Below are 18,586 nucleotides of genomic sequence, written 5' to 3' on the forward strand. Positions count from 1 at the left end.
TATGTTTAACTTAGAAGACAAACCTGTTATTATAGCACTTCCAGTTGCAAGAGACGTTGTTAATATTGAGTAAATTGTTACGGGTATAAAAATATTAATAAACCCAGTTGTCGCAGAAAGTATAACCGACAACGTGATCAAAGTGTAGTATGCGTATTTAACAATTCGTAGTTTTCTCTTTTTCTTCTTTAAACTGCATTCTAACTTTCGAATGATATCTTCTATTAACTTGATTACTTTCTCTTTTGGGATATCTCTAGGTAAATCAAACTCGTTCATTTATTATATAATAAATGGCTAAGGTATTTAAGCTAACGAGTGATACTTCTGTTTTAAAGAAGAAATTTCATTACGAATTAGACAACAAGAGCAACTATTTAAGTACAGGACTAGTTGGGTTTTACAGTACATATCTAACTCCAAACATAACAACAAAGAAAAACAGTTTCTCATATGGTGATAGGCAAGTTTTTATACCAGAAGGACAATACAGCTTAAACAGTCTTAATGAATATTTAAAATCTCAATCCATCAACATAACATTATCAGAAGATCATTTAAGAAATAGAGTTAAAATTGAAACTGATAGTAATGATGTTATAATTGGGAGTATAGCCACTGTCCTCGGGTTTAATGTTTTTGAAGTTTTAGAAAAGAACAAAACACATATTGGAAGTAAGTTGCCAAAGTTTCATCCGTTTGATACTGTAAATGTTCACTGTAATATAGTAGATGGCATGTTTGTTAAAGATACAGAATACACACATAGAGAAACAGGGATCATAGCATCATTCAAAACAGATGCTGAGTTCAAACATAGTATTATTTACGAGCCTACTTATCCATTATTTTTCCTTGTATCCAAAGACAAGGTTGACAATTTTGAGATAAGGATAACAGATGAGAATGATTCCTTAATTGATTTTGGTGGAGCTACAACAACTGTACTTTTACAAATCAAGATTTTCTCTTAAATAAATAGGAAGATGTGTTCTATTAAAGGTTGTATGTTTAGTGTTCCTTATAACGAACTAAAGGATCTAAATATTGATCATGTATTAACAAAGAAACAACTTAACGATAAAGCTAAGAAAATTAAAGAAGGTAAAGGAATGGATTTAACTTTAATTACTGCACAAATGAAAAAGATTAAGAAAGAGCATATTGGCGGTTTTATTTTTACAATTCCAGCCATTCTAGCAGCTTTAGGAGCAGTTGGTTCATTAGCAGGTGGTGCAGCAGCGATTACTAAAACTGTACTGGATGCTAAGAAGAATAAACAAGAACTTGAAGAACAAAAAAGACACAATATGGCTATGGAAGAAAAACAAGGGGCAGGTAAACCAAAGAAATCAAAAAACTAAAACCATTGACCAACTTCGATATAGAGAGGTTGGCTAAAGAACTAAAGATAAAACGATTTAGAGGTGTATTTATGAGTGATGAACTTCCACAAAAACCCTATGTACATGAGTGTGGCGTAGTTAACCTTGATAAATCAGAAAACATTGGTACTCATTGGATATGCTATTGGAAAGATAACAACATAAAGTACGTGTTCGATTCTTATGGTGGTGTTCCTCCTAAACAACTGGTACGATATCTTGGTACCGAAAACTTACTTTACAATGACGAACGAATACAAAACTTTAACTCAGTTATATGTGGCCATCTTTGTGTTAAGGTCTTAAATCTTCTAAATCAAGGGTATTCTTTTAGCGACGTTATGTATATGATTAAAAATGATTAAGTGCTTTTATGGTTTGTATCCATAAAAGTTTTGCTTTAAGATAAATATGGAAGCTATACACAATAGATTTTTAGATTATTTTGAGAAGCATGAGGATGAACTAGATGCGCTAGATAGATATAATTTTTATCAGTATTTTCAGGATGTTAGCGAGATAGACTTAAAAGATAAAAACAACGTATACAATGCTATTGATCTATGGAAAAGGTTAATACCGAAATTTTTGTACACGGAAGAAGAGTTTAGAAAGTTACGTCCAATAATTACCTTAAAGGACTTGTTGTCGAATTATAGCTCTAGACCATTACAATGCAGTTATTGTGGTAGTAAGTCATTAACAAAAGGTATGAGTAGTTACATTTGTGACGATTGCTCTGTAGAGAATGGCTGGGTTTACAGTACTTGTGAAGAAACGAAAGCTGCTTGCGTACGAAAACCATGGTACGATACTACAAAAAGATTTAAGTTACAGCTATCTCGTTTGCAAGCTTTACAGGATAGAATTATTCCCGAAGAGGTGCTCAAGGTGTTAAATGATAAACTTAGAGATATACCAAGAGATTTAATATCAACAAAAGATGTTCTAGAAGTACTAAAGAAAAACAAATACACAAAATATTATGATGATGTCTATTTAATACACTATCACCTTACCGATCAAAAACCATTAAAATTACAACATATGGAGGAAACACTTATAAACGACTTCGAAAACTTACACGAGGTCTTTAGGGAGTTGTATCCGGAAAGAGCATTGTTTATTAACCTGAAATGTGTATTGCAACATCTGTTGAAAAAGCACGATGTTCATGTTGATATTGATTTTAAACGCTCACCTAGACAAATAGAGATGTTAAAGAAATGTTTTGAAAAATTAGGATGGGCATTTTCTGTATAATAAATGAGTATGGATATATTTGCTAATGTTAAAGATAGAAAAGGTGATGTTGATATTAGTGAAGAAAAATTAAAATTGTTGGAGAATTTAAATGATGTTGTTAGCGTAAGTCAACTTAGATCAATAGAAGCCCAATTAGAGAACGATAGAAAACGATTTGAAGATGCATTAGAAAAGTTACAAGACACATACATAAAGAGAGAAGATTTTCAAAAGATTAGGATGGATACTACTAAATTGGTTATGCAGAAAGAAACCATGCCTCTACTATATCGATTAAGAGCCAAAAACGTTAAGGAGCCAATCTTTAGAATATTTAATCTCTCTAACGGTTACAAATTTCTCTATAATGGGAAAATAATGCACATGGACTTAAGTTTGGATAAATACTTTCTAGATATATATTTGGGTGATACTTTGATTAACGAGATACCTTTTGACTTTAAGAAGAACGATATAATTACGATTAAACCAAATAAAAATTCTGCTATGGAAGAAGGACAATTATTGTTTGTTGTGATATACATAGAAAGAGAGCTTTCCTAAAGACGTTTGCTATATAATAAATATGGATATCTTTGGTAATGTTAAAATGACATCAGAGTTAGATAATGCAGTTGTGAGAAAAGATATTGCTATGTTGAAAGAAGAGCTTAACTTCGTCAAACGGAGTTATGTTATAGAGCTTCATAGTCGATTGATATCAGAAAATGTTGAAACTCCGTTCTTTTTAATACATAATCTCTCTATCACATACAAATTTCTTTATAAAGGTAGGTTAATGCATATAGAGTCATCTTACAATACGTATTACATAGATCTATATTTAAATGATTCTCTAGTTGAAACTTTTCCATTGCACTTTAATACAAATGATAATTTGGCAATTAGACCATCTAAAGGTTCTGATCTGAAACATGGTAAATTATTATTGCTTCTTATGCATGTAGAAAGAGAAGACGAAGATAGTGATGATGATGGTGAGAATGTTGATAGTATAATATTAAACAGCGATAGTTATTGATTTTCTATATAATAAACAGGATGTATTGTGTTAAGTGTAAGAAAGCAACAGATACGAAGAAAGATACTATTAGAATTGAACAAACAAAGAATGGAAGATATCTAAAGAAAGGTATTTGTTCTGTATGTGGTGTTACTAAAACTCAATTCGTTAAAAAGCCTGATTGACTAGAAGAAGGTAAAGGTGTTAGAGAAGACATTGTAGAAGAAATTCACAAACCATCTAGAAAAAACTTTGACAGATTAAGTGTAGTTATAAAAGGTATCGATGATCTTTGACAGGCTGATCTTGTAGAAATGGATAGCGGAGTATTAAAAGGTGTTTCCAAAATCAATAAAGGTTATAAGTATTTGCTAACGATTATAGATGTGTTCTCGAAATATGCGTTTGCTGTTCCTGTTAAAGATAAGAGTGGGAAAAATGTTACAGAAGCATTCGAATCCATATTAAGAACGAGAAAACCTAGTAACTTACAAACAGATCAAGGTAAAGAGTTTTACAATAAAGAGTGTAAGAAGTTGATGGATGAATATAAGATTAATCACTACTCAACCTATAGTGGTAAGAAAGTTTCTGTGGTTGAAAGATTCAATAGAACGCTTAAGCAGAACATGTGGAAAAGGTTCACAACACAAGGGAACTACAAATGGATAGAGATATTATCAACACTAGTTAAAGAGTATAATCATCAAATTCATAGAACAATTGGTTTAAAACCTATAGAAGTTAATAAGAAGAATGAGCAAACAATATTGGAGAAAGTGTATCAAAAAGAATATAAGCGTGTTAAGCCCAAATACAGGTTAGGTGATCATGTTCGTATAAGTAAGTCGAAAGGGTTGTTTGAGAAAGGATATACACCTAATTGGTCGACAGAAGTATTTGTTATTAGTGAAGTTATTCCATCTAATCCACCTACATATAGAATTAAAGATTTGGAAGAAGAGGATGTGCAAGGTAGATTTTACGAAACAGAACTATTAAAGACGAAACACAAAGATGAATACTTGGTAGAAAAGGTGTTGAGAAAGAAAGGTGATAAAGTATATGTCAAATGGTTAGGGTTTGATGATTCGCATAATAGTTGGATAGATAAGAGTAATGTTGTAGTGTAAATATAAATGTTTGTCTTTTATGGTTATTATGCCATAAAAGGATAGTTTGAACGAGATAAGGGGATAACGAAACGATACCCCTCATAGCATATATTTCCAGCGCTCGTATTCGAGCTGTGGAAATTATCAAAAAATAACCGACTGCCGGAATTCTGGCGGTCGCTCTTCAACGCTACTAAGTTGTGTCAGAGTGCTGGTAAAAGGTTTAGAGATTGGAAATGCAGCAAACATAGCATAGGGTTGGTCTCTTACATAAATCAAAGCCGGTGCGGGATATCTGGCGCCGGCTACGAAGTAACTAGGGATAATAAAGATTCTAAAGAGTTATTAGATTACTACAACAAACTTCGAAGTTCCTCCGAATGTAGGAAATTCAGAGCTACAACTGAGGTCCACCAGCACTGGACCCCTTTCAAACATACAACTTTTATGGTATAATAGCCATAAAAGATAATTAGTTATTTTTGGTAGCACCGATCGGAGCTCCCTATCTGTTAAGTATTTTTCTCACATCTAAAGGTGCAAACCCCCGAACGGAAGATTTTCCGATTGCAAAATATACCATCATGACACAAAACAAAACATCAGAAGACAAGTTTGTTTCAGAAAAATAAGCGGTCTAGATATAGACCACTTCAAAATTCCTCCGAAGCTAGGGACTTCAGAAACTCATCTTAGACAGTAAAACTAGCTGGTAACGAAAATGAAGTTAAAAATAAAGATTTTCTATATAATAAATATGGGTACTATGGATAGTCCTCTTAGTTTAAACGATATTTGCTACGAACAGATTAAAGATGACTACTGGTATGGTTTGTTCGGTGACTTTAGACTGATTATAGATAAGAAGACTGGTTACTTCAATGCTACTAAGCTATGTCAGAGTGGAGGTAGAAGATTTAAAAAATGGCTAGAAAATAAAGATTCAAACGAACTATTAGAATATTACAATAACAAACTAAGTGGACCGAATTCGGGCCATTTCAAAAACTCATCTTACACAGTAAAACTAGCTGGTAACGAAATAAACAATCTAATCTCAGGAACATATGTGTACAAAAGAATTTTCCTAGCTATTGCTTTTTGGATATCACATGACTTTTACGAAAAATGTTCTGTGATCATCGAAGACTATTTCGTTTCTAATTTTAAACAAATTCAAGAAGACCAAGAAGAGTTACAATCAAGAGTAGAAGAGATAGAACAACAAATGGAGCAATTACGATTGTACAATTAAGAACTAGAAAGCAAAGTTGATTATCTTACAACAGTTGCAGCACCATATACAGAAGATCCAGGAAAGATACATAGGCTATTCATTATCAAGAAAAACCTTACTAAAGAACAACTTGAGAATATACTCTTTTACTATGACGAAGAAGAACGAGATCAAAAAGAAAGAATAGAACGATATAAGTATTGGGTTGGAAGAGTACAAACATGCAATTACGAAAGTAGGATTAAACAACTCAAACTTAAGTATCCAAGTATGAGTATTCTGCTTAACGTCGACGATCCAAACTCTATCAACTTATATAACAGAGCTAAAGAAAGATATGATGATAGAATAACTTGGCACGGTTCGCATATGAACACAGATTTAAGTGATATAGATCTTGTTGACAGGTTTATTCAGTTAAGAGACATTTAAGTACGAGAAACTAAATATACCATTGCTTTTATGGGTTAACCCATCAAAGTACGAAGCGTTGTATTAGAACAAAATAGGGAGCTCCGATCGGTGCTACCAAAAATAGCTGTGTGGGATTTTGCACATGGGGAAATTACTATGAGTAGAAAATTAATCATCGGAATTCTGAGGGTTTCAAACAGGCATCATATGAAGTCAAACTAGCTAGTAACGAAACGACATCCCCATAACATATATTTCCAGGGCCGGTATTTATTCCGGCGGTCGCTCCAAAAAACAAAGTTACATACAAACAAATCAAGGTCCCGCAACGAATTCGTGGGGATGACTTTAAGATTGTTAAAGGTGGGCAATTAGGTATTATACGAGGAACATATGTTCGGAAAGAGTTAATACATGATATAGCAAGATGGGTTTCGCCAGATTTTATATTAAACGCCAGCACTGGACCCCTTTCAAACATACAACTTTTATGGTATAATAGCCATAAAAGATAATTAGTTAAACATTACCCTCTGCTGCAACAGCAAATGCTACATTCAACATATCACCTAAATTGGGATTATTATCATATTTTCTTATTATAGCTCTCCAATCTACGTAATGTCTAAACGAATATATAAAGTCTATAGATAGGTCTTGATAAGTTGAAATGTTACGCCAATGAACTCTACCTTCGAACTCTGCAATAAATTCTTCTGTTAAATTTTGAGACATTGAAATCATTTCCCAATCTACTTTGTCAGCGTAATCTCTTATAAAGTTTTCTGATAATTGACGAGTTCCAGATATGTACCACCAATTAACTCTATCTGCATGTTCTCGTATAAAGGCTTCAGAGAGTTCGTTTTTGTAAGATATAGCATCAAAATCAACTTTATCTATAAACTCATTAATAAATTCTTCAGATAGCTTTTGGTGATACGATACTTCGTTCCAATCAACTCTATCTGCAAATTCTCTTATAAAGTCTTCTGATAAGTCTTGGCTTCCTGAAATAATCTCCCAATCAACTTTATCAGCTAATTCTCTTATAAACTCTTCCGATAAATTTTTCCATAAACATATTTCAATTAAATTAACTTTCTGTAGATATTTACGTATGAAGTCTTCTGTAATGTGATCATAGTTGTATTCCCCCTCATAATCATCATAGCCTATAGATAGCCATTGTTCATCAGTCAGTGAATCTAATATTTCATCTGACAAGTTCATAACGTTCGCATAGAGAATGTTTTGTGTAAGAAATTTGTTGTTTTCTTTAGTGGCTTTCTTGAACAAATAATCTAACATACCTAAGGATACGCTAAAATTTATTTTGTCTTTATCATTATAACCACCAATATCTAAATATTTACATACACAATCAAATACAGGTTTGTAAGATAATATTTCCTTAGCACTAGTCATGTTTGTTTTCTATTCTTAGATTTAAATTTATTTCATTTTTGTTGGTTTTCTATATGACAAATATGGAAGCACATTTTGACTTATTACATGATAGACTTGAACTAATTCATCATGATCTTAAACTCTTAGCAACACTACTAGAGAAGCAAATACTGTTAATGGAAAAAGAGTTATTAGTAACGCAGCAAAAAACATCTGATTTGAGTAGTGATGATGAATACAAATATGGTAGTGATGATTATGATGATGAGTAAGTTTACAAAAATGATTCAGTTTAAAATGTGTATATGTGACTTTGATGGGTTAATCCCATGAAAGTTCTAGACTAACACAACGAGGAAACATATGTAGGCAATGGTAGACGCGTGCAGATGTTTAAACGATGTGTTAGAAAAATGAAAATGAGCTGAAATAACCCGGTGAAAAGTACTAACGAAGATTTTCTATATAATAAATAAGATGAGTAATTATAATAAGTTTACTGTAATAGAGTTAAGACGACAATGTAAAAAGCGGGGAATCAGAAGATATTCCCGATTAAGAAAAGCAGAACTGATAGACCTTAAACAACATGACGATGAACAAAGCAGAAGGCAGATTAGAAATGTATTCCCATTTAAACAAGAAGTAATTGAAGAACCAAGAATCAAAGTTGAATCACAACCAATCGATGTAAAACTTAAAAGCACAGCATTCAAATCAAGATTGGAAACATGGAGATTTATAACAACTTACAAAGAACATGATCCTCTAGAACAATATATCAATTCAACATCAAAAGCTTTAATAAATAGATTGAACATCAGCTTACAAAAACATGGATCGTTAAAGGCTAATCTCCTAATAAGCTGTCAATATAAGAAAGGTAAAGAGATTCAAGACATTTACTTCAACATCTATAACAAAGAGGTATTCCAATCAACCAATCTAAAAGAATTCATAAGTGATGCTAAACAAATATTACGAGCAATAACTAAATGGAGAGCTCGAAAATACTTATGTGATAGATGCTTGTTATATTTTTACTCACAAAGTGCATTAGATAAACACGAAAAAGATTGTTCCACTCACGAAGCTGTTAAGATAGAAATGCCACCGAAAGATACATACGTTGAATTTAAAAACTATCAATTTACGATGAAGTTGCCATTTGTGATTTACGCTGATTTTGAATGTCTGCTACATAAGGTTATGGGATGTAAACAATGTTATCCAGAAGATGAGTCATATACCAAAAAATATCAACAGCACAAACCATCTGGGTTCTGTTACTATATTGTAAAAAGTGATGGAAGTAAAACTAATCCTGTTGTGTATAGAGGTAAGAACACTGCTACTAAATTTATAAGACTGTTAACAAAAGAAGCCAAACACATATCGAACATATACAAACAAAATAACGAATTACCATTAACACGTAAACAGATAAAAGAGTTCAACCAATCCGAATCCTGTTCTTACTGTAAAGTAAAATATACACCCGAAAACCACAAGGTTAAACATCACGATCATATAACAGGAGAGTTTGTAGCACCTCTATGTAATAACTGCAATTTAAAAGTTAAAGTACCAAAGTTTGTACCAGTGATTATACATAACCTATCTGGATATGACTCTCACTTGTTTATAAAAGAGCTAGGATGTAATAAAGAACAAATAGAATTAATACCTAATAACGAGCAACGCTACATATCATTCAGTAAAAAAGTTGGAACTATCAAATTAAAATTCGTAGATTCATTTAGATTTATGGCATGTAGTTTAGACAAATTATCATCAAACCTAACGAGAGAACAAATGGTGCACACACAACACTTCTATCCTGATGAAGAACAATTTAACCTTGTAACAAGAAAAGGTGTTTATCCGTACGATTATGTTAACAATTGGGATAGGTTTAGAGAAAGAAAATTACCACCAAAGAAAGCATTCTACAACAAGCTTAACAACACACATATAAGCGATGAGAATTATAAGCATGCAAAGAAAGTGTGGAAAACATTTAAAACTAAGAATATCGGACAATACCATGACTTATATCTAAAAACCGATGTGTTGTTATTAGCAGATGTGTTTGAGAACTTTAGAGAAACATGTCTTAAAGCTTATGGTCTCGATCCAGCTTGGTATATGACACCACCAGGTTTAGCTTGGGATGCAATGTTAAAGATGACAACTATAAAACTAGAGTTATTAACTGATTACGATATGGTATTGATGATAGAAAAAGGTATAAGAGGTGGGATTAGTCAATGCTCAAAAAGATATGTGAAAGCAAACAATAAGTATATGGAAGATTACAATAAGAATAAAGAAGATTCTTACTTAATGTATCTAGATGCCAATAACTTGTATGGGTGGGCAATGAGTCAATATATGCCGTATAAGGGATTCAGATGGTTAAGTGAAGATGAGATAAAAGAAATAGATTTCACAAATATACCTGATGATTCTGATACTGGTTACATATTAGAAGTTGATCTTGAATATCCTAAAGAATTGCATGACTATCACAAAGACTACCCATTAGCACCTCAAAACATGTGTCCACCTTTTTCAAAACAATCAAAACTCTTAACAACCCTATATGACAAAGAAAAATATGTAATTCACTATCGAAACCTAAAACAATGTCTTTCACTTGGATTAAAACTTAACAAGATACATCGAGTAATAGAGTTCGAACAATCAGATTGGTTAAAGAAATATATTGATTTAAACACGCAGATGAGAACTAGAGCAACAAATGACTTTGAAAAAGACTTCTATAAGCTCATGAACAATTCAGTTTTTGGAAAGACTATGGAAAATATTAGAAAGAGATGTAAACCTATAAAAATAGAATGTGATCCAACAAGAGTAGAAAAACTAATTGCTAAACCAATTTTTAAAGATAGAATTATTTATACTGAGAATCTATGTGCGATCATAATGAATAAAACAAAATTAACTTTCAATAAACCAATATATGTTGGAATGAGTATCTTAGATCTATCGAAATATTTAATGTACGACTTCCATTACAATGTGATGAAACCAAAATACCAAGACAAAATAGAAGTATGTTATACAGATACTGATAGCTATATATATCATATCCAAACAGAAGATGTGTACGAGGACATGAAAAACTACATTGATTACTTCGATACCAGTGACTACCCTAAAGATAACAAATATAAGATACCACAAATCAATAAGAAAATACTTGGTAAGATGAAGGATGAGATAAAAGGTACAATCATAGAAGAGTTTGTAGGTTTAAGAAGTAAGATGTACAGTATAAAAGCACCTCAAATAGATTTAACAGATAAAGACTTTAAAGGTAAGTTCGATAAGGAAAAGTGTTGTAAGAAGGCTAAAGGTGTTAAGAAGAGTGTCGTGTATAAAGAACTGTCATTTAACGAGTATAAGGACTGTTTGATTAGCCAAAAAGAATATTATAAGAAGATGAATTTGATTAGAAGTTATAAACACGATTTGTACAGTATAGAAGTAAATAAGTTAGCTTTAAGTTGCGTGGATGATAAGAGATGTGTTTTAAAGGATGGAGTCAATACCCTACCATGGGGACATTATAAGATAGAAGAGAAATAGTTTTAGATTATAAGTTTTTAGATGTAAGTTTTAGATGTAAGTTTTTATGATTTTAAATGTCATAAAAGCATATGCGCAGTGCAATTACTCAATCTCGCTTTATGCTAACCTTCTTTATTAAAGTTCAATGGTCAGTGGTGGCTTCATAATTTTTGGTAGTCAGGGGTAGAGGGGGAAAGTGCGCTGGTAGTTAGGTAACCAATCTACTGATTATAGAGTCACACCAGTAGCTCTATCTTTCTTTACAACTGATGGTGACTTTCACAAGCCAATTAGGTCGAAGTTCCTTTCAACATTAAATCTTGAGGCAGAGTCTTGTCCTCCAGCTTATGAAGTACTTATTGATGTGGGTATGATTTGGATCAAAGTGCCTCCTGCTAATACTTGGTAGGAATATGCAATCAGAATCTTCGATTACATTAAGTCACACCACCCAGAAGCGAAAGCGTTTCATCTCGAAAACGATGTTTATGCTGATAAAGCCATGACAGTCAGTCTAAAGCAATATGAACAAAGAAGATGAGGTCGTCATCATAGTTTTGCTCCAAATATATATCCTCAAAGTGGTAACCACCCTATGCCTTCAGGAATTCACTTTCGACAGTTTCTTTCCAAAGCTGAAATAAACAAAGACTTCAAGTTTTCCTTCTCAGCGAATGGCATGATTATGATTTCCATGTGACGTGGTACTTTTACAAAGAATAGAAGTTGCATTAACATTAAAACTGGTGTGCCAGAACAACATTTCGAGGCACATTTACTTACGGAAGCTGACACTAAAGCCTTCTATCACGCTGCACCAATAGAAGCTGACGCAAATCTTGTTTTCGAATTCGAAGATACAGATGTATGGGTTCTGAGTTTATACATAAGTTTCTTAACAGACCAAAAGATGTATATGTATAAAAGGAAGCCAGGTGAGCCACCAAGCTTTCTCTGACGACGCAAGTTATTTTCAAATAAAGAAATTGCATCTGCAGCCGTTAGTCTGTATACATTTATCTGGGTAGATACTGTGGAAGGATTTTTTGGATGTGGTAAAGTGAAGCCAATGAAAACTATTCTCAAGGTACAGAGCAAACCTTTTTTGCAAACAATGGCAGAGTTAGGGCAACATGAAGAAAATGTTCTGAGTGACAAACTATATGAAAAACTTAAGGTTTTTACAATCAGGGTAATCTATAATGATCCAGTAAGCAACGGGCTCGGGCTAGGAAATGGCGACTGTCGAATGGCTGTGATTCCTCAAGATTATCACCAGACGATGACTCATTCAAACAACAATGCTTAAGAACTTACAAGCATTTTAGTTAAAAATACAAGAACAGGGAGAAAATTAAAAGCAACTGATCATGGTTGGAAATTTGAAGAAAGCATGCTTGTCCCAATCACTCACACGAGAGAAGAATTACCGAATATTCCGTTTCAGGATCCCGAAGTCAAAGATGAAGATGAGCTAGAAGAGGCTTTTCTAAGTTGATGGCAACTCAGAAAAAGGAGATGAAACCGATGAAGAAGAGACAGATGATGAATTTTCATTGTAATTTTGTTAGAAGCTGTTCCTGGTAGAATTATTGTTGAGTTGAATTTCAGTTTAGCGTCCCTTTCAGCAGCGAGGCTATGTGAGACGTGGACCTACTGATTAACGTGGAATCCGAACCACATGAAGAATTATTGTTTTCACATCGTATTTACGTCCTAAAGTATGTTAGACATTTATATTATTTTATTGCATTAACTTCAATAAAACTTTAGAATAAAATCAAGGACAACAGAAAAGGTTATCCACCAAAGTAAGTATCCTGATAATTTACTAAAATAATACTGTTAAACTTCAAGAAGTTTTAGTTAATCTTTCACTTATACTGCCAAAGTGCAAAATGGATTAGCATTGTGGAAATGATTCGCGTATTGGGAACCGCAATAAACTTGGTCTCAGAGACCACTTGAAAATGGGATCCTCAAATATGATCTTGAAGCTTTGCTGGAGTCTACTATTAATCCAATGTTCTCGGGATTGCTGCCAGAGTGAGTGTTGCTGTGCTGAGCTTTCGTTACCATACAGCGGTAACATCTTCTTCAGAGGTGCCGCTGTATGGTAACGAAAGCTCAGCACAGCAACACTCACTCCGGCAGCAATCCCGAGAACATTGGATTAAAAGGATCCTCAAATAACCTGACATATCATGACTATTATTTATTACGAGTTTTAGACAATACCAGAGATGGTAGTTTCCATCGAAATATTGTGCTGCGAAGCCGATCAATTAATATATTTCAGCAGAGAAGCCGATATTGCAAACTTTTACTAGCATAGAATATTCGTGGTGTTTAGAGCAGAAGCAGTAGAAATATGCCATAGAAATACTAACTATTAAGACTCACACTACTTCACTCTGATGAACATGTGTAGCTATGGTTAAAGACTTTTGTTACAATATAACATACCGACCATGAAATACAGTAATATCGACAGCCAACCAGTGGCTGTCTACTAGTTCAATCTCCTAGATCAGTGAGTAATTTTTGATTTGCCGCAGGCCAAGATAAAATAAGAACCCATTTTATATTTTCCTTGCTCTCTGAGGTAACGGTTTACCGAATGCACGTCAAGCACCACATTCTTTGAATATTTGTTCTATTGTCTGTATTATAGTTTCTTGTATCATGTATCCAGGTCAATCAGGAACTGAGCTCCGAACACCTGGAAGTAATTCTATTAAATCTACATAGATCTTTTACCAACCGCCTTACGTTGTAGAATGTGCTTGATAATCCAGAAGTTAAAGAAGGTAATTTTTACAGTTAAAAGCCAAGTCTCGATTCAGATATACTCATTTTTATTCTTGACCTACCATTTGGCCATTACTATTGTAACTGATGAATACTCGCAGCAGTATAGAGGCTTTACGATATGAACTCGTGATCCAGTAGTAGCTACTAGATCGTGATACTATATATATGCAAGTCATTATTAGCAATTGCAATAGCCAATGAAGTGATAAAACTGTCCTAAATCCTACCGAAAAGTCCTCAGATAAAGACGAAAGTTGGATTAAATATGGGCTACTGCGTCGAGTACAGAGCCATAGCTAGAGAGTTTGGCACCCGGGGCGAAGTAGAATTCTGCGCCCTCTAAAAGCACCTTACTAAGCGTTTTAAACAATTAATACAAGCAGCTTTTGTTCTTATGCTACGCTGAATTTCTATCAAGCTGCTTGGACAGATCATGGCAACAACCAAAAAGCGATCATTATGTGTACAAGCTGTTTTCAAGAGGCTTATTTTGGACTTTTTGCTAAACTTGACAAAACTACCTTTGGTTGTATACAAATCCACTTGAAGAACAGTTATGGAAATTTACAATTATTTACGAAGTTTCATACTATCGACAACATTAAATTCCAGTAATAATTGTGAACTTTTATATTCTGTATGTGGCCACACAAATAGCATTTTAATTTCGATTTTTTGAAGGTAAAAAAAGTTGTGAAATGTAACAGAAGTTCAGAAGGAATCTTCTTTGTGAATATCTTAATATTGATCGATGGAGGTGAAAAATATGTTTAATGTTTGTATTTAATTTCCAAAATATAGTTGGGCTTCTACATGTGTTTGAAATTATAGTATTTATTTGATTTTTAATGAATGAAAATTCTCAATTTAAGTTACTTATTATTAATTAACATATTAAAAATACACTAACTATACATGTATATATATGTGCAGATAGCAACAATTATGTGTGCTCCTGCTGTGAAATTGTTAAATTTAATAGCAATAATTTGATCAGTTTATTTTCATTTCTAAAAGTAAATTATATCGGAATTATTATAGGCCTATGTACAAAACAAATCCTTGCGATGCAGGTAATTGACGGAGAAATGATCCCAGTAAATTCCGTCAAACTGGAACTATTTACATGTCAATTGAATAAAAAAAACACTGGTAATGATCACCTGCGCAATATTTATCCTTTTTAATATTCCTGCGCAAACCGCAGCTTGAGTGTCTCTTCACCTCTCTCATTTTAATAAATTCCTTCTCACCGTCGTGATTAACTCAATTGGGTAGAAAAGCATGATTAACTAAGCAAAACCATCAGCATCAACACTCCGAACACGTATTTCTGACTTCGCCCGTTACTGATCTTCAAAACGCTCCTGTGTACAATATAAGTCATTACTTGGTGGCATGTACATCACATCGTCATTAAGAAATCATAATAACTTTCTTTAAGTAATAAGTAAAAAATTTGAAACGTGTGGATTGCGAACGTAGCGAGCAAGAAAATTTCAGCAAATATATTGTTTAAAAAACCGACAAGAATATTGATTTAATAGGGCGCCAATACTTTTTAGGGGCCAATATGCGTTATTTACTCATTTCGAACACTTTTCTGTTCTTCTTGTTCCCTCAGCGCCCTCTTACTATCAGCGCTTGGGGCGGCCGCCCTGCTTCCCCCCAGGCTACGGCTCTGGTCGAGTAACTACGAGGGACAAGAGCGCTATTTATAAGGTGTCATCTGCACGATAATACATCAAGTATATGTGACATATGCAGACAGATTGTGCCACATAGAATTTACAGGGCTTTATTGACTAAAGGAAGTAGTGTATACATACCTTTTGAAATTGTAGAACGCTGTACATGGCCAAGATAAATTAGTGTTCCAACGAATCTCACTACGATGGGTCAGGATACGTGACTAAACGTCTTTGGTGAGTATATGGAATATATGACTTGTAAATGTTTTTGTTTTAGTAATATTTAGCTTTGTAGTTCCAGTAGCCTTTAGAATATTCAGTACATGTCGTATTTAATAAGTGGATTGAAATTATGGCTGAGACTATTTCAATTTAAATAAAATGAAATCTTTTAGTTTTACGTCCCACGTTATGCCGGCTAGGCTAAAGGAGATGACTTTTCAATTTAATTAATTTCAATTTAAGTAAGTATGGCTCATTGAACTTTGACGTAGGCATATAATATTTAGGGCGTTTAGAGTACAATGGAATCAAGTCAAATTACCAAAATAGAAAGGAACAAAACCATGAAGTTTTATTTTTTCATTATCAGAGTTGCTTACGATATCAGGATATAAATATTTTAGATTCTCAAAGGAGCAACAGATAGAGATCTCAAAGACGAAGTATGTTCAAGATAACCAAAAGTGGACTTAATTCTCTCTTGCATTCTACACACTATTTTCCTCTATATTTAATTGCTTTACTAGAGAACAAACACGATTTCTATTGTAAATACTTCACAGACGAAACTTACATTTCTTAAGATGTCGGACCATTTTCACACAGCATCCTTCACATTCCTTAACTTCCGGTTGGTTTTCAGGTAATGCTGTAAAATTGAATGGATCCCCACATCTGGGATCTTCCCAGCTATTACACTCATAGCACAAAATAGATCGATCTGAAAATAAATAAATTGATTTATTACAGTTTTATTTTTCTTTTATTACAGAAATGTTTAATTTACATATGCAGGAAGTATCAGAAGCATGTTCTTTAATTTCTTTTTTCTTCAATGTCACATAACTGAGTGATTCTGAGTCGATATGAAGTAACAGACCAAACAGTTAATTGCGATAAATTTCTTATAGTAGTACTAATTAATGTTCACTTAAAATTAGAGGTTGATAGAAAAAATTCCTTTCATCAAAGCAACCAAGTAAAACTCACTGGTTTAAAGTACAAACTACAAGACATAAAGCTATGTACATACAGTACATCTTAATAATGTTTAGTACCTTATGCATTATGTAGAGAGGCAATTGTCTTTTCATCTGCTCGTGGCCTACAATCAGTAATGCATGCGTGAGCTCTTTTGATCGTTGTTCGGGCTAGTTTGGTTAGCTCCATTACACTTGTATTGTTAACCCCTGTTGTAATGTTATTCTTTAGGTCCTCCAGTATATAGTTTCTTCTTCTTTCTTTCAAGGTAACTCTAAAATAAAACTGGTGTTACAAATTTGGTGAACGCGAAGACCGAATTCCTTTCAAAATAAATGCGGTTACTGAAAAATTTGGGCGAGAAATACACGGTTTCACTGGATGTGTGACATTTGAGACTGTCTTATTGGAACGAATAGTCACGTTCATGAACTTTAATAAACGAAATAAACTATATAACAATGTGATGTTATACTGTACTATTCACTGTATTTTGGAAGAAATGAGCCCGACTATTGGACGACGTAATATAGCACATCGCATTTCAATTTACAGATGGTCCAAGGGTATTTACGTAACACATGTGAACTTTCATACAACCAAATACTACTGGTTGGACTGTTCACGTAATCACGGTGACAAAATCACGCTTTCTTAGTGAAGAAAATCTAATGAAGGTCTGTAATTCCATGGTTGTCAACAAATGACCATAATTGTCTACTATACAGGTGCTTTTCCTTACCTGTTACCTTCAGTTTGTGCATACAGCAAACATGGTACTTGCAAGACATAACTTCAGTTTGAATACTTCAGTATGACATTTTGGATTGCACTAAAAGCCTCCTTAGGCTCTTTTAAGGCGAGCGATCCATCATTCTCTTAATTTCTGTCAATGGTGCTTCAGTAAAAATGATCGGGTAATCAAAATTTTCAATCAAAATCTTCCGGATACTTCCTTATCTGCAACTGATCGCATTTTAGAAAACTGGGGATTGATCTTATTATCCTCGAACTGTCAGGCACTGTAGCGTTGCAATATTTTTGTCTGAGCTTTCTGCAACAGTACATAAGATGACTCATGAAATACAGAACAATGTATGAAATCTGTACAACAATGTACAATGATGAAAATCTGTTGCTCTCACTGTTGCCAACAGAAGCCATCAGAAAGTGGCAATATGACTTAATGAATATAGCTAAAAATGACAAAATTCTTCTAAAATTATTCGTAAATAACTGTACATACTAAAAGAATACTGTAACATTTTTCCTGGATTCTAAATCAAATATTCTTACCATAATTTCACAAGTTATATACAGAAATCTCTGTTCGTATCACTAACGATAGATACTAAATACCCCACAGAACTGCTTGGATGCTATCCTTTAGCGTGCAGAAGACTGGGGTCTATTCGTTGTGGAAACTCAAGTAAATTAGGTTCGGAATTGTC

General features: G+C 33.4%; 1 protein-coding gene across 1 annotated transcript in view; it reads right to left on the reverse strand.

Annotated features, from left to right (window-relative positions):
• LOC145668035 (UPAR/Ly6 domain-containing protein qvr-like) overlaps positions 1 to 18,586 on the reverse strand; it is a 101,564-nt gene that overhangs the window by 33,006 nt on the left and 49,972 nt on the right. Inside the window, exon 3 of the mRNA XM_081735504.1 lies at positions 16,729 to 16,875. Coding sequence (XP_081591630.1) covers positions 16,729 to 16,875 — 147 coding nt within the window. The remainder of the gene's footprint in view (positions 1 to 16,728; positions 16,876 to 18,586) is intronic.

The sequence above is a fragment of the Thermobia domestica genome, chromosome 13 (genome assembly GCF_964235325.1).
Source record: "Thermobia domestica chromosome 13, izTheDome1.hap1.1, whole genome shotgun sequence".
NCBI classification, from domain to species: Eukaryota; Metazoa; Arthropoda; class Insecta; order Zygentoma; family Lepismatidae; genus Thermobia; species Thermobia domestica.